This window comes from Astyanax mexicanus, chromosome 21, assembly GCF_023375975.1.
Source record: "Astyanax mexicanus isolate ESR-SI-001 chromosome 21, AstMex3_surface, whole genome shotgun sequence".
Classification (NCBI taxonomy): Eukaryota; Metazoa; Chordata; class Actinopteri; order Characiformes; family Acestrorhamphidae; genus Astyanax; species Astyanax mexicanus.
The window spans coordinates 22,178,749-22,204,046 of NC_064428.1; the positions used below are offsets into that span (position 1 = coordinate 22,178,749).

Genomic DNA, 25,298 nt, shown 5'->3' on the forward strand with positions numbered 1-25,298 from the left:
ATATTAACTCCTGGCACCTGCGTCGATTAAATAGCAATGGCACTAGTGAATAAATGGATTAAAAAAAAAAAAACTCAACAAATATGTCTGAAAACGTGGCAAATTTAATGAAAACCTGCGAAAGAAACAAAAATACAAAAATCTTCACTTTTTTTATATGTTTTAAATGTTACAGGTAGACACAGCAATACAATGTCTAGCGTTGTGTTTGTTTTTTGTGTCAAGAATTGTGTTTATGTTTTGCAATTATTACTACTATTATTTTTTTGCGTGTTCTATAGAAACTAAATTTGACATTTGACATTTATTTCCTCCTGCATTGTTTAAATAGCAAAGGCACTTGTGAATAAATGGATGGATTTCTGTCATATTGCTATTTTGGCAACAGAAAACACAGGTGCACCACTTACTAAAAACAACCTAGACAGACGTCAACTGTCAGATGTTCATTGCTGTCTTGGCAGCGTATTGTCAACACAGACGCATCTCTGACGAAATAAACAAGCTTGAACAAGCAGGTCAACAGGTTTCCTCTGCTGAGAAACATTGGACCTATCTAGGTTGCTGCGCCAGTGAAATAGCAATGTGCCAAAGTCAGAGGGCACCTGGCTTTTAAAGGGAACAGCAAGTGACACTCTGATGGGTTTATTGCACATTACGCCTAAAATCATAAACTAAACACCTATGATAAACTAAGAGAATTAGTACATGCCTTTTGTGAGCCATGCAAGAAGTAATTTTCCTAAGATTTGATAAAAAAAAGACAGTGACGCAGCATAAATCAAGCTGCCTCACATCTTCTTATATCTTCTAAGTACTTGAAGATTAGAAATTAGATAAATAAAAATCCTAAAAAGCTTAGAAAGGACTGTTTGAATCAATTCCATAGACAAACCTTCTAGTTCCTTATGGTCACTAATGACCTTTTCAGTCAGTGTCTTTATTAAACATCGTCTATCTCTTTAACACACTGAACTCTTTAATTATTGATCAGCTATCAGTCTCAATGCAGAAATCTTTATGAAATATTTATTAACCATTAAGTGTAGCACTGTTTGTGGCATCCCACAGGGTTCTGTATTAGGGTTTATGAAGCTGCTACTGATTGTGTCAGTGATTAATATACTGTAGTTATGGACGTGAAGACATGAAGAAGAGTGTTTTCCTCACAGAGTTTAAAAGATTTATTAAAGAGCCTCCACATAATATACAGGTTCTTGATAGGCTTTGCAGCTTTATCTTTCTTTCAGAAGTGAAGTTTCTGATTGCAACAGTTCCAAAATAAAGACAGTCCATGTCATTAATGTGTGTTCTCGTTTTTATCGCTTCATCACTTGTCTGCATTTCATCCACTGATGAGGACAGATGATAAAGACAGTGATGACAGTAATTATGATTATGACCATGATTACACCACGGTTCTTTTCAAATGAGCGCAGCCGAAATAGTTTTTTTTAATCTGTTTTCCCACAAAAGAAAAATGCAAAAAATGCGTCTCTAAAGGGCAATCCTGCCTGCTGACAGTAATCTGGAAAGAAGCATGCTGCTCTAATTAGAATGTGCTTGGCAATCAATATAAAGCTTCTCAGACAAAATTCAGCGCTGGCACACATTTGGCCTTTCATCGCCGAGTTCTTTTTTATTCCTTTACAATAATGTGACATGCTGGTTATTATTTTCAAGTTGGTGCATGTTTGAATCAATAGGCGCTGAAAGCGCTTTGGCAGAGTGCTACAAGGGACCCCGAGGGCTTCCCTGTGATCACTTTAGAGGAGGATACAAGAGCAGGTAGGCTATCTGAACTGACTGGCATAACTGTGGGTTTTGGTAGGCTGTAATTACATGCAGTGAAGTGATTCATCATTGTGTGTTTTCACAATGCAAATGTGTGATGTGTGAAAATGAGATAAGAGTAAAACAGTACAAACACTGAAAACCTTAGGAAACCTTGAACATAAATTGATTATATTCACTTTAGTTTCTGAATCAGTTTCTCTGATTGTGCTATTTATAGGTTTATGTTTGAGTAAAATGAACATTGTTGTTTTATTCTATAAACTACAGACAACATTTCTCCCAAATTCCAAGTTAAAATGTTGTCTTTTAGAACATTTTTTTTGCAGAAAATGAGAAGTGGCTGAAATACCAAAAAAAGAAGCAGAGCTTTCAGACCTCTGATCATTCATATTCATAAAGTTTTTTCATAAAGAGTTCAGAAATCAATATTTGGTGAAATAACCCTGTTTTTTAATCACAGTTTTCATGCATCTTGGCATGTTTTCCTCCACCAGTCTTACACACTGCTTTTGGATAACTTTATGCCTGCACTCCTGGTGCAAAAATTCTAGCAGTTCAGTTTGGTTTGATGGTCCATCTTCTTCTTGATTATATTCCAGAGGTTTTCAATTTGGTAAAATCAAAGAAATGTTTTTATTTCATTTTTAAGTGGTCTCTTAATTCATTTTTCCAGAGCTATATATATATACTATATATAGTGATTTTTGGACGCATTTCTGATATTTTGAATGTACATTATTTACAACATCTGTCACAGACGGATGCTTTTATCTGCTGTCAGTGCAACAGAATACGCATCCAAAATCTGATTACATCAGTGCTTGATCTTGCATTTTCGCAGTCAGCTTTATAGGGTAGCGTCACCTGGAATGACTTTCAGTGAACAGCCTCGCTGATAAGAGCTCTGCTTTACAGAGTATTTTGGTTTGTTTAACACTTTTAAGTTACTACATGATTCTTTATGTGTTCTTTTAGATTCTTGATGACTTCAGTAAACATTTACAATTTAGAACAAAAAAAACATTGAATTTGAGGCTAAGTCGAAAGTTTTTACTGGTACTGTACATAAAGCTACAAGGCTTACAGCATCTTCTATTCTCATTCTAGATCTTTTTCTTTAAATATAGAATTTTGATAAGATAGGATTTCGGTACTAAAAACTAGTAGTAGTTTTTAGGTTCTTTAAAAGGTTCATGTTGTTATCATTGGTTAAATATTGTATAGTTTAAATAGGCCTGTTCTACAAACCCATTTTTTTATGGACGGTACACTTTCCCTTTTTTTGTAATTTTAGGACCATTTTATGCCATTTATATTTTGATAGTGTTATAGTATAATAATCCAATTACACACTTCTAAAGCAAAAAACCTTTAATTTAAAAAAAAAATTAATCTCCAGACTTTGATTTTATCTGCTGTTTTTTTTTTTACAAATTCAACATACTGGATTCACGTTAATTGGCTGAGAAAAAACATAATGGGCCAATATCAAAATAACTAAGCGCACTGTTTAGATACACTCTAGCTAGAGATGGGTAGTATGACAATATTTTATCAAATTGTGATTTAGTCCAGTTTATTTTGATGAATTGCAAAGAAATGTGAATAAAGGTTACTGTATTATTTGAACAGTGTTTTTTAAAAATCTGTCACTACTGATGCATTTTGCATTTTGAATGTGACCATCTGGGACCATCTATAACAAAATATCAGAATCTGAATTATTTGATAAACAAGATGGCAAGCCTTTACAGTGGATTTCCACAGATTTTCATTGCATCACAAGCATCTCAGCCTACCCATGTAAAATAGAAACATATATGTAACATATATGTAAGTAAATGTATTTAGAGAATCTATAAAATCTATATTTAATGAAAATGTAGGAGAACGGGCCCAAATATTAATCAAGGAAATTAATACTTCATTTGAATTAATTATTAACTTAAAAATGCCACTATATTTATTTTCTCTATGAATAGAATGGTGAAGGGGGTTCAAATGTGTCTCGATTTAACTCCTTCAACCTGTTAAATACTAAATTTAGGCTAGTCATTCTATTCTACTACACACATACCCTCACTGGTGCAGTCTTTTAGGTGCAGAGTTTACCGAATAAATTTAAGATTACGGACAAGAAACCCCACTTTATTACATTTATAAAAATGGCAAAAAAATATATATAGATTTGTTTTCTGTATTGGTAGAAGAATGATGATTTGTTAAATACTGTTTTATGCTACTGTTTGGTGCAATGTGCAATGTGCCAGGAGCAAAAAAAAGAACATGCTAATAAATGCAATAATCAATAATAGAGGAGACATATATGTATAATATGTCTAAAAATGGGCAGAAAATATAAAACAACTGCATTTATCTCCATAAATCTCTTTTCTGTATTTTATAAATATCTCTGTTCCACACATATGGGATTTATTGGTTAATAGTGCACAGAACACATGTGCAGTGCATCAGGAGGACAAGTTAACCTCCATAAACCCCTACTGATGAAAAATTTATCTGTGATATGTTTTAAAAATGGGCAGAAAATATCAAAGAAAGAAATTAAACAGATTATCTGATATTTAGTCTGTATTTTATACACAGAGACATACATGCCCAGTGCCCACATATCTCTGTATATCTGCATATTTCTGTAAGGGTAGACCTTGTCCATTGGTGTCAAGTCAAGTAGTTATATTGTCAGTACTGCATATGTACAGGATATACAGAGAATTTAATTACGTTACTCTCCTTCCCAAAGTTACAACAAGCCATTTAAAATATAAATATAAAAAGAATGAGAGACACTAAATGTACAATATAACAAGGTCACAGATAGACATATGTGAGACAATAGTGATGTGTGTGTATGTGAGTGAGTATATATATATATATATATATATATATATATATATATATATATATATATATATATACTCACTCACATACACACACATCACTATTGTCTCACATATGTCTATCTGTGACCTTGTTATATTGTACATTTAGTGTCTCTCATTCTTTTTATATTTATATTTTAAATTGGCCTAATTGGCCGTTTGATATATTTAGTCCTACACATCCAGAGCTAACCTAAGACATGCAAAAAACGTGGCTATATATATATAATATATGTTAGAAATTCATATCTGTCTTTCATTTCGATGACTAACCCTTACAGCAAAGAAAAATATAAACATGGAAATCTTTATCTATGTGAAAAACACTCCACACACACTGTGTGTAGAGAAACAGAAATATATATATATGTGTGTGTGTGTGTGTGTGTGTGTGTGTGTGTGTATGTTTGTGTGTTTAGAATGTATTTCATATATAAAGACATACACAACCATGTATTTATTTCTTTTCTGTAGGTAGATGGATGGAGACCTAATTGGCCGTTTGATATATTTAGTCCTACACATCCAGAGCTAACCTAAGACATGCAAAAAACGTGGCTATATATATATAATATATGTTAGAAATTCATATCTGTCTTTCATTTCGATGACTAACCCTTACAGCAAAGAAAAATATAAACATGGAAATCTTTATCTATGTGAAAAACACTCCACACACACTGTGTGTAGAGAAACAGAAATATATATGTATGTATGTATATATATATATATATATATATATATATATATATATATATATATATATATATATATATATATATATGTATGTATATATATATATATGTGTGTGTGTGTGTATTTTTATTTTTTATATATATTATTTATTAGGTGGGTGCTGGTATAAATTGCCCTCCAAAAACAAATGGTTTAATTCCTACAACCTTATGAATTAATATTGATAAAATGTATAGCCCTATTACAGTCCTATTAGATACAGAACACATTGGTGCAATGTATCAGCTGCAGAGTAAACCTAAGAAATGCAATAAAAAATGATGTCTTTCATTTCAATTGATTACCCTTAAAGAAAATAAATAAACATATGAGCATGTAAATCTTTATCTGTGTGAAAAACACTCCGCCAGTGTATTTGAAACGATGGTAAACCGGCTGTATGTGTAGAGAAACAGAAGCTCCTCACCCTTGTGTCGTGCTGGCTGAAGTTTGGGGCTGATCGTGCAGGAGCCGCTGCCGCTGCTGCTGCCGCTGCTACAGGTGCTGTTGAGCTCCGCGGCGGAGGTAGAGTTTTCTGCAGTAGCGTTATTAATCTCCCACACCGCCGACCCGGACTGACTCTCATTCAGCCTCAGTAGATCCATCTCGAGCTCCCTGTACATCCACAGCGCGCGGAGCTCAGTCCCAGCGACCAATTAAACACCTGTTAAACTATACCTGCTTTCAGCAAATCAGTTCCACACGCAGCTACTCATAACCGAGTCTGAATAAACCAGTTAAGACACCATAAATACTAAAATACTCTCAGAAAAAAAGAAACAAGAAAACACAAATCTCCTTCACTACACCACACTCCACTCTGTTACACAGCAGCTTCCTCCCTATAAATGATGAAGACTCCGCTACTGAACATACTGCTGAAGTTCTCTCCGCACTGAGACCCTTTCTGAATACCAGCAGACTGTGTGCTCAAAAACGAGGATTCACCTCCCAATATGTGCACTCAGGGATTTCCCCACCCGTATTCAGACAAACCACGCCCCCTGCGCTCTGATTGGATGAATAGATTCCTTCCCAAACAGGTTCAATTTCAAACCTCTCATGTTTTTTTGTTTTTTTACTTTAATAATTATTAGATAATGACTCCCCGCCCATGTCCACATTTTACTAGTGTCATTCTTTTATTTTTCTTATAAATAATATTTTTTTATAATTAATTTTTTCCCCATTTTCTCCCCAATTTACACGGCCTATCACTAGCACACGCCTCCTCCAATCCACACCTTGTGCTGATGGACATCACCCTTTAGAGTGATTTGGGAAGAGAACGCCGTCTACCCACCCACCCAGAGAGAGCAACGCAAATTGTGCTCTTTCAGGGCTCTGGTAGCCAATGGCAAGCTACATAACCAGGATTTGAACCTGATCATAGTGGCAGCCCTTAGCTCGCTGAACCAATTGGAGCCCTACTAGAATCATTTCTAAATAGATTTAATTTCAAACCTCTCTTGTCTCTATCTAATGTTTAATTATTATTATGTAATTATTTCCTATCCATGTCCACATTATAATAAACTCCTCCTCCTGCGCCCTTATTGGTTTATTGGTGTCATTCCCAAACAGGTTTCATTTTAGACCTCTCTTGTTTGTTTTTTTTAATTAATACTTATTATATAATTACTCCCTACCTATGTAATAAACTCCTCCTGTGCTCTGATTGGCTTACTAGTGTCCTTCTCAAACAGGATAATTACTCTCTACCCCTGTCCACATTTTAATAACTTCCTCCTGTTTCCTGATTGGCTGACAAGTGTCTTTCCCAAACAGGTTCATTTTCATAACTCTTTAGTTTTATTTTTTCTTTTATAATTATTAGTTAATTATTCATCACTCCTGTCCACATTTAAATGAATTCGCCTCCTTCTCTTAGACTGGCTGACTAGTGTCATTCTCAAAAAGGCTTAATATAAGACCTACTTTTTTTACTTAATGCTATGATTTTTAAATAACAAACTGCCTTTTCTCCCCTACCCCCATCCCTATTTAAACAAACTCCGCCTCCATCTGTTGGATTGACTCACTAGTGTCATTTCCAAAGAAGTTTAATTTCAAATATTCCTTTTTCTTTTTTTTTTTTTTACTTTTTGCTAGTTTTGTACTAGTTAACACATTTTTCTCACAGTCGTCCATCCAAATTAATCACTTTTTCCCCACCAAATAGGGTGGTTGAATAGTGTCATTCCCAAAGAGGGAAAATTTCAAACATTTGATTCCTTTTACTGTGTTTCAGTTTTTTAATTAGATAATTACTTTTTCCACACATACATTTAAACAAACCCCACCTTCGTCTCTTGTATTGGGTGACTAGTGTCATTCCCAAAGATTTGTAAATATTTTTTACCCACTGTTATTTTTTTTATAATTATTAGTTAATTCTCTTTTCATCAGCTATATTTAAACAAAACCTGATTATTTATTATTTATTAGTTTACAAACTTTTTGGAATAAACACCACCGCTTCAGCTTGGATTGGTTGACTAAACATATTTCCCAAAGATGTTTTAAAATTATAAACATAACCTAGTATACGAACACCGTCTTTTGTGCTTGAAATGGCTGATTAGTGTGAAGTTTACATTTTATTTGCTAGCTTTTTACAGATGCCCCAAATATTCATCAACCAAATTATTACTTTTGGTGTCTGGTCAAATAAATAAAAAGATTAAATGTTTTATTTTGTTTGTTTTTGGCTAAAATAATATGTTTTTGCTTCACATTTCAATTCATACCTTGCTTTTTTGTGTATTAGTTTTGTATTAGTATGTTTTCCCACCCATATTTTAACAATCCCAGCTTTTCAAGCTAGCTCACAGCTAACCTGTTTATTGCTGTTTTCTCCATCTATATTTACACAAATCTCACTTCTTGAGCTCGGATTGGACAGAATCCTGCCACTGGTCAGCAACAGAGACTCATTATTCTTTGTTTATAAGTGTTTCTTATGAAGGCTTTCATAAGAACTTTGGTTTTGACACGACTGGGTGTGTTCCTGTCTTAGATTCCAGAAAAAATTAACAGTATTTCTTATGTTTCACACAGATTATATTCCTCTACTAGCCTTTAAAGGAGATTTAGAACTTTAAAACTGCACGAGAAGTTTTTTAAAGGCCACTGTTTACATCCCATAGCCTAGGTAAATCTCGGGGCGCCGCTATCTTAAGTTTAAATCACAATAATTCAACCATCGAGCACGAACGAATAGGCAGGATTGTTAAGCAGAATATAAAATTAATTCCTTGGAAATGCATAAATTCCAGCTGTTGCTGAAAATATCTGGTTATGGTCGATATTAGAACGCAAAGAACCACCAATAAATTACATAAACACTGCTCAAAATATTTTACTGTTCATGCTTGACGGTAGACTTGTTGTGACTTAAATTTAAGATGGCAGCGTTCTGAGATTTAACTACACTATGGGATGTAAACAGTGGCTTTTAATAAACTTCTTGTGCAGTTTTAAAGTTCTAAATCTAATTTAAAGGCTATAAAATCTGTAGAGGAATATAATCTGTGTGAAACATAAGAAATACTGTTCATTTATTTGGGCATCTAAGACAGGAACACACCCAGTCATGTCAAAACCACAGTTTTGAAAACTAGCCTTTTATTTCATTGTGCTAAAATGCTAACAGCTAATGACAAAACAGCTAAACACTGATATAAATAAGTAAAATGTGAAATATTGCCCTTTTTTGATTAAAATACAGGGACCTTCTTCACTACACTGCCTTCTTAATGCCTCGTTTTAAATGTCAGAGCTCTCCGGATTCTACAAATTAATGATCCTGTCTCTTTTATTCTAAAGCCTGTTTGGACAAAGTGCACAAAATACTAAATCTTACAAACCTGTGGATCACAGAGGTGAGCTATTCAACAAAGGTAAGTACTTTTTATGACTTTTTAATACACCCAAAGTCCATTTCACACCAGAGTTCTCCTTCAAATATTGATAGTCATTATATGCTTCATTTGTTACTGTTTATTTTTTACTCCAGACTTATTTTTTTTTTGTGTGTGTGTGTGTATAAAGTGCTAGCCAGAGTATCGCAGAGTAAGGGGTTGTGGCTAAACGAGTGAAATTTAAAACAAAAAGAACAGAAACAGAAAAAGAGCATATGTTTTATAGCATATGGTGGGGTTGTGGGAGTTTAAGGGATTAGAAGATTGGAGGAATGGCTGGCTGGCTGGATGGATGGATGGAGGCTTTATAAAAGGCCTCTGTCGACCTCAAGTGGACAAAAGTATAAATGAGATAAAGAAGACTAAACTAGGAGAATTAAGATAAAGATGATAAAACCTGAAAAATGAGAAAAGACAAACCAATCCATAGAAAACCAACCAAACCAGTAAAAAGAACAATAATAATGACAAAAAGAAAACAAATCAAAAGGACAAGAAAATGTAGAAAAAGAACAAAAATAACATCTCTGAATAACCTGGCAGCATACCTGTCAAGTTTTGGACTTAAAAATAAGGGGTTTTTTTCCGCCGCCCCAACAAAAATTAATAAAGGACATTATTAATAAAGGACATGGATCAGATATATTCCATAAGTAAATAATAGTCCTAAGGGGCCTACACAATTAATAATCTTTCATTAATACTTCTTTCTATCGTTCAGTCCACTCCTGATCAGTTCAGTTCATTTCAGCCCTCTCCACATTTTCTCTCTCTCTCCAGCTCAACCATCTCTTCTACCCCTTCTAAATAATACATTACACCACAATACTTGAGATTTAAACAAATTCTCACAAACCCTAAAACTAGCCCTGAACTAAAAGAGTTTGGAAATTATAGGTTTTGGCTGATCAGGCACATCAGGGCAGGGCATTATATATATGTAGATTTTTCTCAAACCCTGAATATCTATCTAGCTAATTCTAAAGTTAAGCTAACTGAGTCACAAGCTGGATTTTATTAAACACACAGTGGGTTTAATTTATGTTTTGATTCAGAGAAGAGTCTTTTTAACCAGCTATCAGAAACAATCTCATCACAGTTTACATGGTTAGTTACCTTTCTTTTAGAAAAATCTCCGTATATCCAGATTATTTTTAACGACAGCTGCTCCGACTAACTGCCTGAACTCACAGCGAGGGGAGGGGCGGGGCTTCCCCCACACTAAACTGCGCTCCGCAAAACCAGCAAGCTGATTGGCTGTTTCTCCTGAAAGGCGGGACTTTCTCCTGGCAACACGTTTGGTTAAGAGACACACAGTGCATTGTCGCCTGTGGCCTATATTTTTTTTTATTTAGTATAATACGGGAAATTTACGGGAAAATACTAATACGGGAGGACGGCGGGAAAGAGGAGTAAAATACGGTAGTTTCCCGGCCAAAACGGGAGACTTGACAGGTATGCCTGGCAGGAGACCAGAAAGTTTTGTCTACAGGTTCCACACTGTACATGGGGCCTTGAATGTACCCAAGTTAATCAATCAAAGTGCAGGAGGCGGGGCTTGTCACACTATAATTATAATCATTCGAAATATTTATATATTAATCCATTAAATACTAGGTTAGCTTACATTTAAAAAAAAAACTTTTGGAATGCTGTTTAGTCAGCCAATCTGAGAGGAGGAGGTGTGGTTTATTCAAATATGGGAGAGCATAAAAGTTAAAAACTAAAAAAAACAGAGTTTGTTAAATTATAGAACAGGGAAGAGACAATTAACTAATAAATAAAAGTTTTATCAATAGTAGTATCAATACAGTTGGTTAAAAATATAAAAAGAATTTACCACTAGTCAGCCAATCCAAGTCAAGGAGGCAGATTTTGTTTTATATTTGGGGAAAAAAAAATGATTTACATAATAAAAAAAAATAGCATGAAGTAAAAGGAATTATACATTTAAAATAAAGCCTGTTTGAAAAAGACACTATTCAGACAATACAAACAAGGGGGCGGAGTTTGTTTAAATATATGTGGGGGAAAAATATATATATATATAAAAAAAAAACTTATTATAAAGTAAAAGAAATCATACCATAGAAATTAAACCTTATAGACAGGCCAGTTTACTTGGTGGCGAGCAGGAGGACAACAATATGAAAAAAGTAAAACATAAGACAAAAATAAAATTGATTATCCAGACATTTATTATTTACAAAGACATCAAAACTACAAAAAACACTCTTAAAATTTGTAAAAAGAAACATGTAATACTCGAGGCCTGTTACAGCTTTGCTACAATATCTGCACATTTACAAAATTACAGACTCTTACGACCGGTTTACATCTAGCAGTAATGTGTTTTGTATCTGAATAGTATCTGGATATAATTTGACTAGATTCTGTTCACAAAAACAGATGATATCTGGTCACACAAGGGAAGCATTTTAATGTATATGCAGCAGCAATACCAGGTGTGAACAGACCCAATGTGGTTTAAATATTCTAATTCTCAATCCGTGCTGTGCATGTTTACACCTTACATTTTATACAGACAAGAAAAATCTGAACATGATCTGAACACCAAAAATGCATTTTAATGCCAGGTGTAAACAGACTTTATGTAGTTTAAATGACCCAATCGTAATCCAATCAAACTGCATCTTGAGGGTGTTTACACCTGACCTTTCATGTGTTTGGGCAAGTAAAATCTGTGCGTAGTCTGACCACCAAAAACACATTTTAATGGCAGGTGTAAACAGACCTAATGTCTGTGGATTATCAAATCGTAATCGGGTCATGATGCACCTTTTCATGTGTACAAGTAAAATCAGAATAGAATCCAATTAACAAAAATGCAGGATATTGCCAGGTGTAAACAGGCCCAATGTGGTTTAAATGATCTGACTGTAATCCGATTACAATTTAATTCGGGAGTGTTTACATCTGGCCAGTAACAAGTAAATTCTGAATGTGTTCCGAAAATGCATTTTAATGTCAGGTGTAAACAGCCCAAATGTGGTTTAAATAATACACTAGTATAATCCATAGTCTGAGCACAAGTGTCCTAAAGGGGTTCACACATGGCTTTTCATACAGCAACAAAAATCTAAATGTAACCCAATCACCAAAACCTGGTGTAAAAAAGGCCAATGTGGTTTAGATGATCTATGTGGACAAGTAGAATCCAATCAGCAAAATGCAGGTTAATAAAAATGTATTGTGTTTATATATAGTATTCTAAAATACTGTTTCTACTTACGTAAATTTACAAAAAATACATACCTAAGATTTTTTTTTAAGTGTGAAACTATCAAGTGTCAGTATCATTATCTATCATTATAAAATATTTATACTTAATCCTAGTACTTAAATGCAATCCTAAATAAATACTTTCCGGTATTTACCCATGTAGAAATACTGTATGAACAGCATTGTGTCAGAATGTGGACTGTTCTCAGGTTAACTACCAGCTTGGATGTGCCAGTAGATGGCAGTGTAGTTCTCTGGATTAGTTTTTTTAACTTGGCATCTGTTTGGAGGACGGTTTGCAGGGCACTATTTTGGAAGTGTTATCGCAGTACCAACTCCGCGTTGGGTGAAGGATTGGACCCTGGTTCCTCCGACGGGCTCTGGGCCTCATGTTCATGTAGTCGTGCTGGTTCAAGTCCACTTTGGTCAGTCGGAACTGAAATCCATTAATAAACATGATATGTCAAGATTACATCATTTATTTTGATATCCATTCTTGTTCTTTAACCTAAAAAGTGTGATATGTATTTTTTCCCCTACAGGTATGTTTAGTTCCAAAGTTCCAATGAAAGAAATACATTTTGCAGTTTATTACTTCCTACTATGCAATATTCATGATTTATAATGTTGGGTAATATTTATAGTTCTATTTCTATTACATTTTCTACATGTTTTTTCTTTAAATTTAAGACAACAGTCTAATTTTGGAATATTAAACAAATGGACACATTATTGTACACTACCATTCCAATGTAATAAATAGCATTAAATGCTAATTCAAAATTTGTGCATTACATGATTCTAATATAGTGCAAATCTTGTGAAACTTCACATATTGTGTTGAGTTTTGGATGTATCTAAGAATGCCTGCAAACATATTATGCTATTATAAATATTGGATATTTACAAAGCCCCTAAGGGGCATGTTTTTGTTTTTGTTTTTTACACAAAAAAGTGGTGAGCACCACACACTAATTGCACATATTCTGCAATCCTCTGTTATTTCAACATGGAAGGGCGGGGTTATGGATTTTTGGAGTCATAATGGCACAAGTGATTTACTCTAGTCATATATCCATCCATCCATCCATCCATCCATCCATCTATCCATTTTTCTTTTTATAGAAAACCGTTAATCTAAATGCAGTTTACTCCAAGTATAGGCAAAATCCCTGTCTGGGAAACTGCCCCAAGACAAGCTTTTTTTCCTTTGCTTATTTTTGTCAAGTTCTAACTTATCTGCAGTTACAGAACGTTACAGAAACCCAGTAGGTTGTTAGCTAGATTGCTAGGTCTCTTGGCTAATGCTAGCTAGCTAGATAGCAAACCTGTAGCAAACAGGGAATTAAGATAACTAGCAAGTTATAGTTTAAACTGACAGACAACTTCAATGACTTACAGTAACCTGCCTTGCTAAGTAGATGTTCATCAGTTAAATAATGTTGTTAGCTAGCTAGCTAGGTTAGCAAACGTGTATTACTTTATTTTAATGTGGAATGTTTTAGCTAGCTAGCTATAAGCCCGGAGCTAACAGTAGCCAGCAAGCTAGCTGGATACTTTTTAAAGTTACACAATGTCCTGCCATTCTTGAAATACTTAAAATATGAGTTTAAGGTAAAAATGTACCGATCCATTCCAAAGTATTAAAAAAGTTTTGTTTTTTTTTCTTCATTATTTGAGGTCTGAAAGCTCTGCATCTTTTTTCGCCATTTCTCATTTTCTGCAAATAAATTCTTTAAATGACCATATTTTTATTTGGAATTTGGGAGAAATGTTGTCCGTAGTTTACAGAATAAAACAACAAATTAGTTTTACTTAAACATATACTTATAAATAACAAAATCAGTGAAACGGATATAGAAACTTAAGTGGTCACTTAATTTTTTCCAAAGCTGTATATGACTTTGCACGAATGGTAGAATACTGTAGCACACTGATGCTGTTTATTATAATATTTTTGCTCTCTTCCTGCTCAGAAATACTTCTATTTTCAATTTAAAAGAAATATCTTAGGGACTGCTGCTAATAACAGAAAATTTGCAATTAATGTTAAAGTTAAAGTGATTCATTTTCAATTAATTTCTAATCTTGTGTCACTTACCCTGAGTGAAAAAGCTGCGGATGTGATGATCAGACCATATATGGTTAGCACTCCAAGCCCCACCCACAGGGACAGATGACTGACATGAGGCTCACACTGATGAGAGTTCTGATGATGTGTTTCTGGTAATAAGAGAAAAAAACGTTAGGTGTGGCATGACATGAATGCTGGTGCTGTAAAAAAAAAAAGCTCCCTCCTCTTTTTTTCTCCACTGATTTGACAATTTTTGGACATTTTGAATGTTTTCTGGGGACAGTCAAAATGTAACATTTTGGGGGGCTGTTTTAGGGGGGCATATTTAAGTCATACTAACTGTGTTTGCAACAATAAGTTACACAAGAACTGTATACCAGCCTTTAATTATCAAACATGGATATAGTCCAGGGTGCGAATTAAAGGGGTAAAAACGATTGTTTGGGGTGGTCAAAACATTTAAATATACTTCTTACATAAAATGTTAAATATTACAAGAACAATGCAGTATCTATGCCTGGAAGAATATTATGATATGATTTTAAGCACCCCTAAAGTGGATCATACCATTACACATTAATAAGCATTCTTCTAGTTTACCTGCCTGGCTTATTATTGGTCAGGTGGTTTGCGTCGGTGCTTTCACACCTGCCTCGTTTGGTCCAGATTTTCGGACATTTCAGTTTGGTCCGAACCAAAGTAGCAGGTGTGAAAGGGGCCGCGAACCACGGTCTGGACCAAAGGACCAGATTTTGGTCCGACCAAGAGAGGTGGTCTCGGTTCAAAACAATGGACGTAACTTTTTAATTTAACATGAATGCAAACTTCACCTAATCTGAGAGTCACAAACATTGAAAATTAGGTCAAATTGTTCTTTAAACAAGTAAACTATGGAGGACCAAAAATTACATAAGTATAAATAAATACACATATAAATGTATAAATATGTAAACAAATAAATGAATAAATTAATTAATGCTGAAATTAATAAATATATATATAAATGCACATATAAATGTATAAATAAATATATATATATATATATATATATATATATAAATAAATACGTGCAAATAATTGTATAGGTAAATAAATTAATTAATAAATACATTTCTTATTTTTATATTTATATGTGCATTTATTTATGTCAACATTTATTTATTTATTCATTTATTTATTTAAACATTTATTTATTTATACTTATGTCATTTTTGGTCCTCCATAGTAAACACGCCTGCTTTCGTTTTTAACACTGCTAACCTGCCATGCAGTTACATTGTCCGCTCACAACTTCTCCCTCCTTATCTATTAATCATGCAGAGTACGTGTTGGATAGCGTTTGACTTGCTCCAACCTCAAAATACACTATAGTGATGGAACACACTACAGGAACAAATATTCCCAACTTTTCCACTGAGAAATTAATTATATGCGTCCAAAGTGCTGTGCGCTTTCACTGCCTCCGTTTCAACAAGGTAGTGATTCACATCTGGGTAGGTCACCTCTGTCAAGCGTTTTAAATCAGAAGAAAAAAAACTTCCCTTTTAAATCCTTATCAAAAGGATCAGGAAAAGAGGTTTGATCACTTTTTACTCATTTCTGACCATATGTTTGCTCTGTTTTCGGGAAATTTGCGAAAAATGCGCTCTCATTTTGACAGCTGCATAAAAATAGCGCCACCGGAAGCGTCGAAGGAACAGACATGCGCAGTAGCTTTGTTATTGTTTTCCTCATTGAAACGGTCTATACACAGTGGCTGTGGCCGAAATTGCTCCCTATTTACTAGTTAGGGCACTATTGAGTATTTCAGACATTTTTCTTTGAGTGTCTGAATCATAAGGAGGGATTCGAACGTTATTTTGAGGGCACTAAAAACTCCCATAACGCATCATGATTTATAGTAAACATTGCTGCTTACTAAGCGAGCTAAATGTGTCCCAAAATGCATTGCTGGTTTCGCTACTAAGCAACAGACTGCCGAAGAAACGGAGCGAACAGCAAGCCATTAGGGTTGCCAGATTGTTAAAGAGGGCTTCAGATAAAACCAATTCACTGGGTAAAACGTGTTTCAAATCCGCCAAAATACTGAGAAAACCACCCAAACAGCTGATGTTCATCAAATTAACAATATTACAGAGTTTATTCCAACATGACCTTAACTAAAATAACTTGATTATCTTGAATATCACTAATTACAAAAAACAATATTTATCTGCATGTTTGTATAATGTGTTTTGTTGCTTGTATCATTGGACACACAAACCAAAAAAGTAAATACAATACATAAAAATAATCTTGCAAGCAATGAAAGAAAGAAATACTCACATATAATAACGAACATTAATACTGCTTCAAATTTCCACCAGCAGGACAAAAAACTCTGTCTCTGTCAGGTTAGATATCTAACTACAACACTGATGAGTTCAATTTCCAAACTTCTAACACTTGGCAGTTTTGCTCACCTGTCAAATCACAGCGTTTCCTCCAAACAATTTCAGACACAACTCGACATTTAGCATGAAACCACCCAATCTGGCAACAGTGCGAGCAGGTGTACGCTGTTAATTTTAGGTTTTCTTCATGTAGTTTAATATTGTGAGGATTATCTTTTAAACAGCGTAAATATAACAGGCAGATAAATTACTTTATGATCAGCTCAGAGCTTTACTTACTTTAATTCAGAGCTCAGTTCAGTGTGTTTGTGGAGTTTTAAATACGGCTCAACCCCCCTCACATGTGTGTGTTTCTGCGACCGGCGCTGGCGCATAGTGTCCGAATTCACTCCTGTTTTATCACTAATTAGTGAACTACATAGTGTCTCCCTAAATAGCGCAACACTAATGAGGGAGTAGGGAGCCATTTCGGTCACAGCCCTGGTTTAAGCCGGACGACGCCGCACATTATATTTAAAGTCCGCTAACTGCCCTGTACATTGTTTACTTCCGTTCAGAGGCGGAGCTAAGACATGATGCTGACAAAGTGGGCGGAGCTGGACGCACTGGACGTCCAACTCCGCCTTCCTGCAGGCTGCAGTCAGTACCCTCTCAAAATAACCGGGAAAGCAGGAAAAATGAGCCATGGATACAGTTGCTTCAGGACAAGCACGTTCGTTTGGTACTGTGCCTGAAGTTGCTGCTGCTGCTGGTATAAAAACCACAATAGCAGCACTACTATGGAGACGAAATGAATCTGTTCATTCATTTTATCCTTATCCTGGAAAGGCTTCCCACCGAATGAACCACCCGCTGAATTGTCAACACGCCAAGGTCAGACGCACGTCCTTCTAAAACCAATCAGCGTCAGGTTAAGGAAAACGTATCGATAAGTGATGACGAAAGGATGTAGGAGTATCACACAAAGGTCTTTGGTGCGCTCCCTAAACTGCAGTGTGAAAACAAAAATAAGCGAACCAAATATATACAATGTAGCAACACATGAACCTTGGTTCGGACCACGGTCTGGACTTTTAGATGTGAAAGCACCCTAAGTCATAGCATTATGTGTAAGTACCGCTATCTGTAAATATGCATTTTAAACACACTTTTCCTTACATAAATAACTCAAATGAACTGCTAATTTACCATTCCGCCTTAAATGCTGATAATTTCCCATTCCGCCTTAAATACTGCTGTGGCGCTTTTAAGGTGGAACAGAGCATTCAAATTGGAATCCACGTTCTGTTTTATATAGACTGTTTATGATTTCTGCAAACCCTAAAGCAAAAATTTGTAAAACTCTTAAAACACTTTTTAATGTATAATCTAAAAAACACTGTGTTTTAACATAGAGAAATTGTGTTTTAATTCAGGGAAGCTTTTAAGGTAGAATGAAAACAAAAAAGCTTCATGCGCTGCAGTAGACCAAGTGAGGGAGTAGTTATTAAGATAAGTAATTTTACAGTAATATTACGGTAAACTTGTGTAAAAGTAGCCAAGCTTTTGAAAGGGCATTAGCCAAGCTTTATAAATGCATTCCTACATCCCTCCTCCACATTTTCTTTACAATATTCTAGTCCCAGTTTTAAAATATGTGGATGAGATGGGACAAAAGTCTTATCTACAAGGACTTTTTTGTTACTTTATTTTCTATTTATTTAGAATTAAATATTAAATATTTCCTATGGGAGAGATCATGTAGAATATGAATTAAAATTTAATGGCGAGAAAGCTGATTAATTGGGTGTTTTTGCAGGATTAACTGTGGATTTTGCTGTATAATATTTTTTGGTGTTTTGTTTGTGTAGTTTGGATAATATAAGAGTTGATAAGAGCCGCCTCAGATTGATGATCTGCTGTTCTTTGGCCGGCATTTCACACAATCCCCTGTTTATAATAAAGTTCCGAATGTCCCTAACGCGACTATGGCATGGCCCCATTACGCACTTTACCTCTGGTTACTCTATAATATCATTAATACTTGATTGTCATCCAGCCATACCTTGAACAATTACTATGGTTTGAGGCTCCTCTTTAACATGCAGCAGTGGGGGAGGGAAGATCTTTTTAGCTGTACAGGTGTACAGTCCCGTCTGATTTGTAGTCACGTTGTAAAGAACAAACTTGGTACTGTTGTCCTCAGGATTCAGCTGGTGAGTGATATGTAGGGCTGAAGTCCCGCAAACTTGGTGCTTATGTCTCGCAATGCTGAAGTTCCTGGTCACAGCGCAGTTCTCAGCGCTACTGTGCAGAATGAAGGTCATTTCTTCTGTGGTAAAGATGGGACATAGCACAGAAACGTTGCCTTTCACCACCGCTTGCTGAATTATTGGGCTGTTGTCTGGAAGATAAAGAAAAGCAGAAGTCAGAATAGCTGAATCCTTGCTGAATAATGTAGATATTTTTTTTAAATATATCTTCTGGTTTCGACCCTTTTTTGCTTGCCGTTGATGATTTTGGATTGTCTGTTTTCAATAAAGCCTCTTTATTGAAATTCCTGTGCCACCACTCTTGGGCTTTTCATTCAGGTTTTAGTCAGTCATTTGTGCAGCATTTACGCAGTTAACTCTGAGACTTATCTGGGTATTTCAGACCACATCTTGTCTGCCATGAACTTCAATTTCTTAACATTCTGTACTATAGAAACCACAAGCTGAATAATCGTCTTACGGACTTCCCCTGCTTTTGTTGGCAAAAATTAGTTTCATTTTCAGGATTTAGTTAGTTAGTTTCAGATGACTGCTGATGACATATCACAGATAGAAGATGACATACCACAGATCTTAGAGGTTTTGCAATACTTGCACTGTTATTTTTGTTTTTAAGATGATTGAGTAAAATAAAATCAACAAAACTTGGAGCAACATTAAGTTTTAAGTAAGTTTAAGACAAAGATACTTTGCCATGGCTTGCTGCATCGCCAAACCTATCCCTGACTGAAAATGTGAAAACTTGATGATAAATACTAATTTTCTTATGTGTAGCTCAAATCAAACTTTATTTTTTTTTATAATTTATCATTCATAGTAACCTTTGTCTTCCTTTCCAAGATAAAGGTATTTGTAGAGAAGATTTGCAATTTGACACTGTCTCCTGGGTGCAAGGATTTTTGCAACCATTTGGATGATTGATATATATATATATATATATATGTATTCTGTTTGTTGCCAAATTAGCTTCAATCATTTTTTTTTCTAACAATAAATAATATAATTATTTTCATATTTTAAATTAATTAATAAAATATTTTTTACCAAAGTTAATTTTGCACAATAAATAAAAGATAAGAGGCAACCTGGGTGCTTTCCACAAAACGGCATGTTTGCACAAAAGCAGAAGTGTTCCTTAAAATCTTGTTGTTAATTTTCCAAGTCCCCATTTCTGTCCTATTTCGGTTTATTAAGCCAATATTCAAAAAGCAGAAATGATGGAAAAAAAAGTTAACATTCCTATCTGTCACAACCAACCTTCAACGTTGAAATGTGGTAGAAATATGACTAAAGTAATGTCTGTTGAAACAACGTTGAATCAACGCTTAATGTTCAATGGTTGTGCTAAGGTTGAAATTTTAACGTTGAATCAACATGATGTCCTCAACCCTCTGTCTTTTGAATCAGCATTTTACATTTTATCATCATATAATTTCTAAAAACAGTTGGATGGAGGAATGAAAAAGAGTTTTACTTCTATTTGCAGTAACTGCTTTTTAATTTAACACCATGTTCATGTTCTAATAGTTTTAGGGTTTTAGTGTTTTTGAGATCAGATGGTGAATCAGATTGGTAGTGGTGGGTAACTTTTTTTATACTCAGCTTTACTAGCTTACTGATGTAAGTTTATTGTTAACACTTTGTTAACCATAGGATTTTCTCATTTTTGGGAGTGTTGAAATGTATGAGGTTGAAACAACGTTGCTTTAATGTTTATTCAATGTTGAAATGCCAGCTGGGTTTCCATCTTACCCTAAAACAAAAAACAAAAACGTCTTTTTCTCACAGTCAAGCTTCTTTGAAAGAAAAAAGAAAAAACATAACTCTACTGATGTGCCAGTATCCTCCTCCCACATATCATAATGATTCTGAAACCCGGTCTTGATCTTTGTTTCTGCACCGTTTGCCAGAGTAAAGTGCTCTTTACAGTTGTGGTTATAGACGGTAGACACAATGGAGAAATGTCGTCACCGAGATAACGGAGTAAAAACATGCAAGAACAAAAGCAAGGAAAGCTTGAATCATCTTGCACAACCTGAGTATATCCTTTTAGAAACTGCGTTTTGTGCAGACTCTAAAAAAGAGTCACCTTAAATGAACCTTTTTCATTCTCTTATAAATTGGAGTGAAAAAATTTTAATAAACTATTTTTTCAACTGTTTTTTTATATCTTATCTCAAGATCTGTAAGTTCTATAATGTACAGTCCATTTCTGTTTTCATAAATAATAAAAAAATAAAATAAAATAAAATAACAAAAAGGCCAAGACACACAGTGGCTTGCAAAAGTATTCATCCCCCTTGAACTTTTCCACATTTTGTCACCTTGCAACCTTACAACAAACTTATATGTATTTTACTGAGATTTTAAATGACGGACAAACACAAAGTATTGCATAAGTGTGAAATGGAACAAAAATGATACAAGGTTTTCAAAATTTTTATCAAATAAAAATCTGAAAAAAGTGTGACGTGCAAAAGTATTCAGTCCTCCTATATCAATACTTAGTAGAGCCACTATCCGCTGCAATTACAGCTGTAAGTGCTTTAGGGTTTGTCTCTACCAGCTTTGCACATCTAGAGACAAATAGAGATTTTTGCCCATTCTTCTTTATAAAATAGCTCAAGCTCAAGCCAGGTTGGATGGAGAGCAGATGTCTGTGAACAGCAATTTTCACAGCTTGCCGCAGAAGCTCAATGCGATTTAAGACTAAGTCATTCTAACAATATTCTTTGATCTTTGCTGGAAGGTGAATCTCCATCCCACTCTCAAGTCTTTTTTGGCCTTTAACAGTTTTTTTTTTTCAAGATTGACCTGAATTATTTAGCTCCATCCATCTTCCCATCAATTCTGACCAGCTTCTCTGTCCCGGCTGAGGAAAAGCATCTCTACAGCATGATGCTGCCGCCACCATGTTTCATAGTGGGGATTGTGTGATGGTGTCCTCAGGGTGATGAGCAGTGTTACTTTTTCTCCTCATATAGCGCTTTGCATTCAGGCCAGAAAGATCAATATTGGTCTCTTCTGACCACAGAACCTTCTTTTACATGTTTGCTGCAACTGCAGACAGCATTTTATATGTTTCTTTTAACAATGGATTTCTTCTTCACACTCTTCCATAAAGACCATATTGTGGAGCGCATGTCTTATGATAGTTGTCCTGTCGACAGATTCTCCCACCTGTGTTATGGATTTCTGCAGCTCCTCCAGGGGGCCTTGCCTTGCCTTGCCTTTATTCACTAAAAAGATCCTCTTAAATCGTTCTTTGAGGAACAATATTTTTTATTGTGTTAATAATTTTTGAATTCCTTAATAAGTACATGATTTCATATTTTTTGCCTTAAATTGCTTTAATTCTACTGTTACAAAGCTTAGTGCAGAAATATATGCATATTAACAAATGAAAAAAGATGACACATGAAATATCCTGAGTTCATACTATCTGCATTTAAACAAAAGTCTAAGAAAATGTAAGAAATATTATTCTCAACACTGAGGTTTCTAATTTGTCGCATTTTAAGAAATCGTAACATGTTATGTAATATGAATTTATACACTGTTCTTCACATTCACACTGTTCATAAAAATACCATGATGAATGATGGACCAATAGAAATTATTCAAAATGACTAAAAAGTTTGCCAAGTTCAGAAGATATTTTTTTCTTTATTCTATAAATTTGCAGTTTTGCACACACAAAAACAGCCCAAATTATTTTTTATTTCATTGTAATATTATGTACTATAAAACATAGTATATTTATATAAATGAAAGTCTAAATAATAAAAAAGGTCTTTTTTTCTTATTTTGGAAATTTGCCATTTTGGAGATATAATATACAGCCATAATATTTACTTCAATTGATTTTAATATTATATACTATAAAATGTAGTTGCATTTAGAAAAATCTAGCCATTTTTCTTCACATTTACTCTAAATTCCAACGGACCAAATGTTTCACAATTACGCAAAGTCATTTTACACACATTTGACATTTTGACAAAAGTTAAAGTTTAAAAGTGAATATGACTGCACATAAATATATATTACAACAATTTAATAGAGGCAATACATACAGCTCTGGAAAAAAAACTTAAAAATTAAGACTTTCTTTGACTTTGCCAAATTGAAAACCTGTGGAATGTAATGAAGAGGAAGATTGATGATCACAAGCCATCAAACCAAACTGAACTGCTTAAATTGTTGCACCATGGAGTGGCATAAAGTTATCCAAAAGCAGTGTGTAAGACTGGTGGAGGAGAATATGCCAAGATGCATAAAAACTGTGATTAAAAAACAGGGTTATTCCACCAAATATTGATTTATGGACTCTTAATACTATGAATATGAACTTGTTTTCTTTGCATTATTTGAGGTCTGAAAGCTCTGCATCTTTTTTGTAATTTCAGTCATTTCTCATTTTCTGCAAATAAATGCTCTAAATGACAATATTTCTATTTGGAATTTGGGAGAAATGTAGTCCGTCGTTTATAGAATAAAACAACAATGTTCATTTTACTCAAACATATACCTATAAATAGCAAAATCAGTGAAACTGATTCAGAAACTGAGGTGGTCTCACCTTTGCACTGCTTCTCAGGGAGGGCGCCACCGAGGAGGAAGAGGAGCAGGAGGGTCGTATGTAGGCAGGAAGTCTTCATCTTCACTTCAGCACAGCTTAGATGATATAATTCCTTTGTCTCTGTACTTTTTGCATCGAGTGAACTACAGCAGACCCTGTTGATTATAGAGTTGTTGAATCGAACAGCAAAACTTTCATTACAAATCCTGCAAGCTTCAGGTTTTAGATTAGAAGGTTAGAACCCGTTCCAGTGGCAGACGAGAGGTTAAATAAAGTGGATCTGCTGTAGAAACCGTGCAGGACGATGTTCACCACGAAGTCTGGCTACGAGAGCGTGCTACTGTAGAGAAACGAAAGACTAAACACACACCCATACACACACACACACACACACACACACACACACATCCCCATAAGGCACGCAGGAAGTTTCCATTCCCTACCTGCACACTCTCGAGATCATTAGGTCATTTGCATGTAAAAGCTTAATGTGAAATTCTGATTATTGCTGCAGGGTTGTGAAGTGCGATTCATTTCTTCTAGACGTGTGAAAGGTAAGTAGTGATGGAACCCCCTGTTACATCAGCAGGTACCCCAGTCCAGAGTTTCCACTAGAAAATAAATCTCCAGTTTCAAAACACTCACATTTTTTGATTAGTAAGTATTGTGCAACTTATATTTAAAAATAAAAATGTTAAATGTTAAATTCCTCAAATTTACACTTCTCTCTTTCACTTCAAGCTTCTACAGGGAAGCAGAATTTTTTTGGTCATGCTGGTCGAGCAGCTCGGACGTCCAGGGAAAAGCCTGCTCTGAGATTTTAATGATAAAAGTCTGAATTATTTATGTCTTTATTGGTCCTGTGTCCATTTCTTCCATTAAATATCTGCAGTACAGTACATCTAACACAATATATGTTTCTACGGTACGGCTGTCCATCCCAGATCCCTCTGAGCCCAGAGAATTACACACTGCTGTAATGTAATAAAACAATAGTAATAACTGTGTAATAAAGCAACTGTAATAATACTATACTAAAAAAAATTTGTAATACCGGTGTAATAAAGCAAATGTAATAATACTGCAATACCTGTGTAATAAAGCAAATGTAATAATACTGTAATAACACAATTGTAATAATGGTGTTATAAGGCAAATGTGATAATACTGTAATGACATAATTGAAACAATATTGTAATAACACAATTGTAATAGTGGTGTAATAAAGCAAATATAATAATACTGTAATAACACAATTGTAATTATATTGTAATAATACAATTGTAATTGCAATGTAATAATGCAACAGCAATAATACTGTATTAACCCAATTGTAACACTGGTGTAATAAAGCAATTGTAATGATATTGTACCAACACAGTTGTAATAACTCAAC

At 34.6% G+C, this 25,298-nt stretch overlaps 2 protein-coding genes across 2 annotated transcripts in view; both read right to left on the reverse strand.

Annotated features, from left to right (window-relative positions):
- cckbra (cholecystokinin B receptor a) overlaps positions 1-6,389 on the reverse strand; it is a 56,169-nt gene extending 49,780 nt beyond the window's left edge. Inside the window, exon 1 of the mRNA XM_022674801.2 lies at positions 5,863-6,389. Coding sequence (XP_022530522.2) covers positions 5,863-6,058 — 196 coding nt within the window. The 5' untranslated portion in view covers positions 6,059-6,389. The remainder of the gene's footprint in view (positions 1-5,862) is intronic.
- A 5,147-nt stretch (positions 6,390-11,536) lies between these two features.
- On the reverse strand, positions 11,537-24,308 carry si:dkey-1h24.6 (uncharacterized). The gene is made up of 4 exons (XM_022674800.2): positions 23,903-24,308; positions 19,113-19,451; positions 14,703-14,824; positions 11,537-13,037 (listed from the first exon to the last, which is right to left on the reverse strand). The coding sequence occupies exons 1-4, from the start codon at positions 23,979-23,981 to the stop codon at positions 12,870-12,872; spliced, it is 708 nt and encodes a 235-aa protein (XP_022530521.2). The 5' UTR covers positions 23,982-24,308; the 3' UTR covers positions 11,537-12,869.
- Positions 24,309-25,298: the final 990 nt, after the last annotated feature.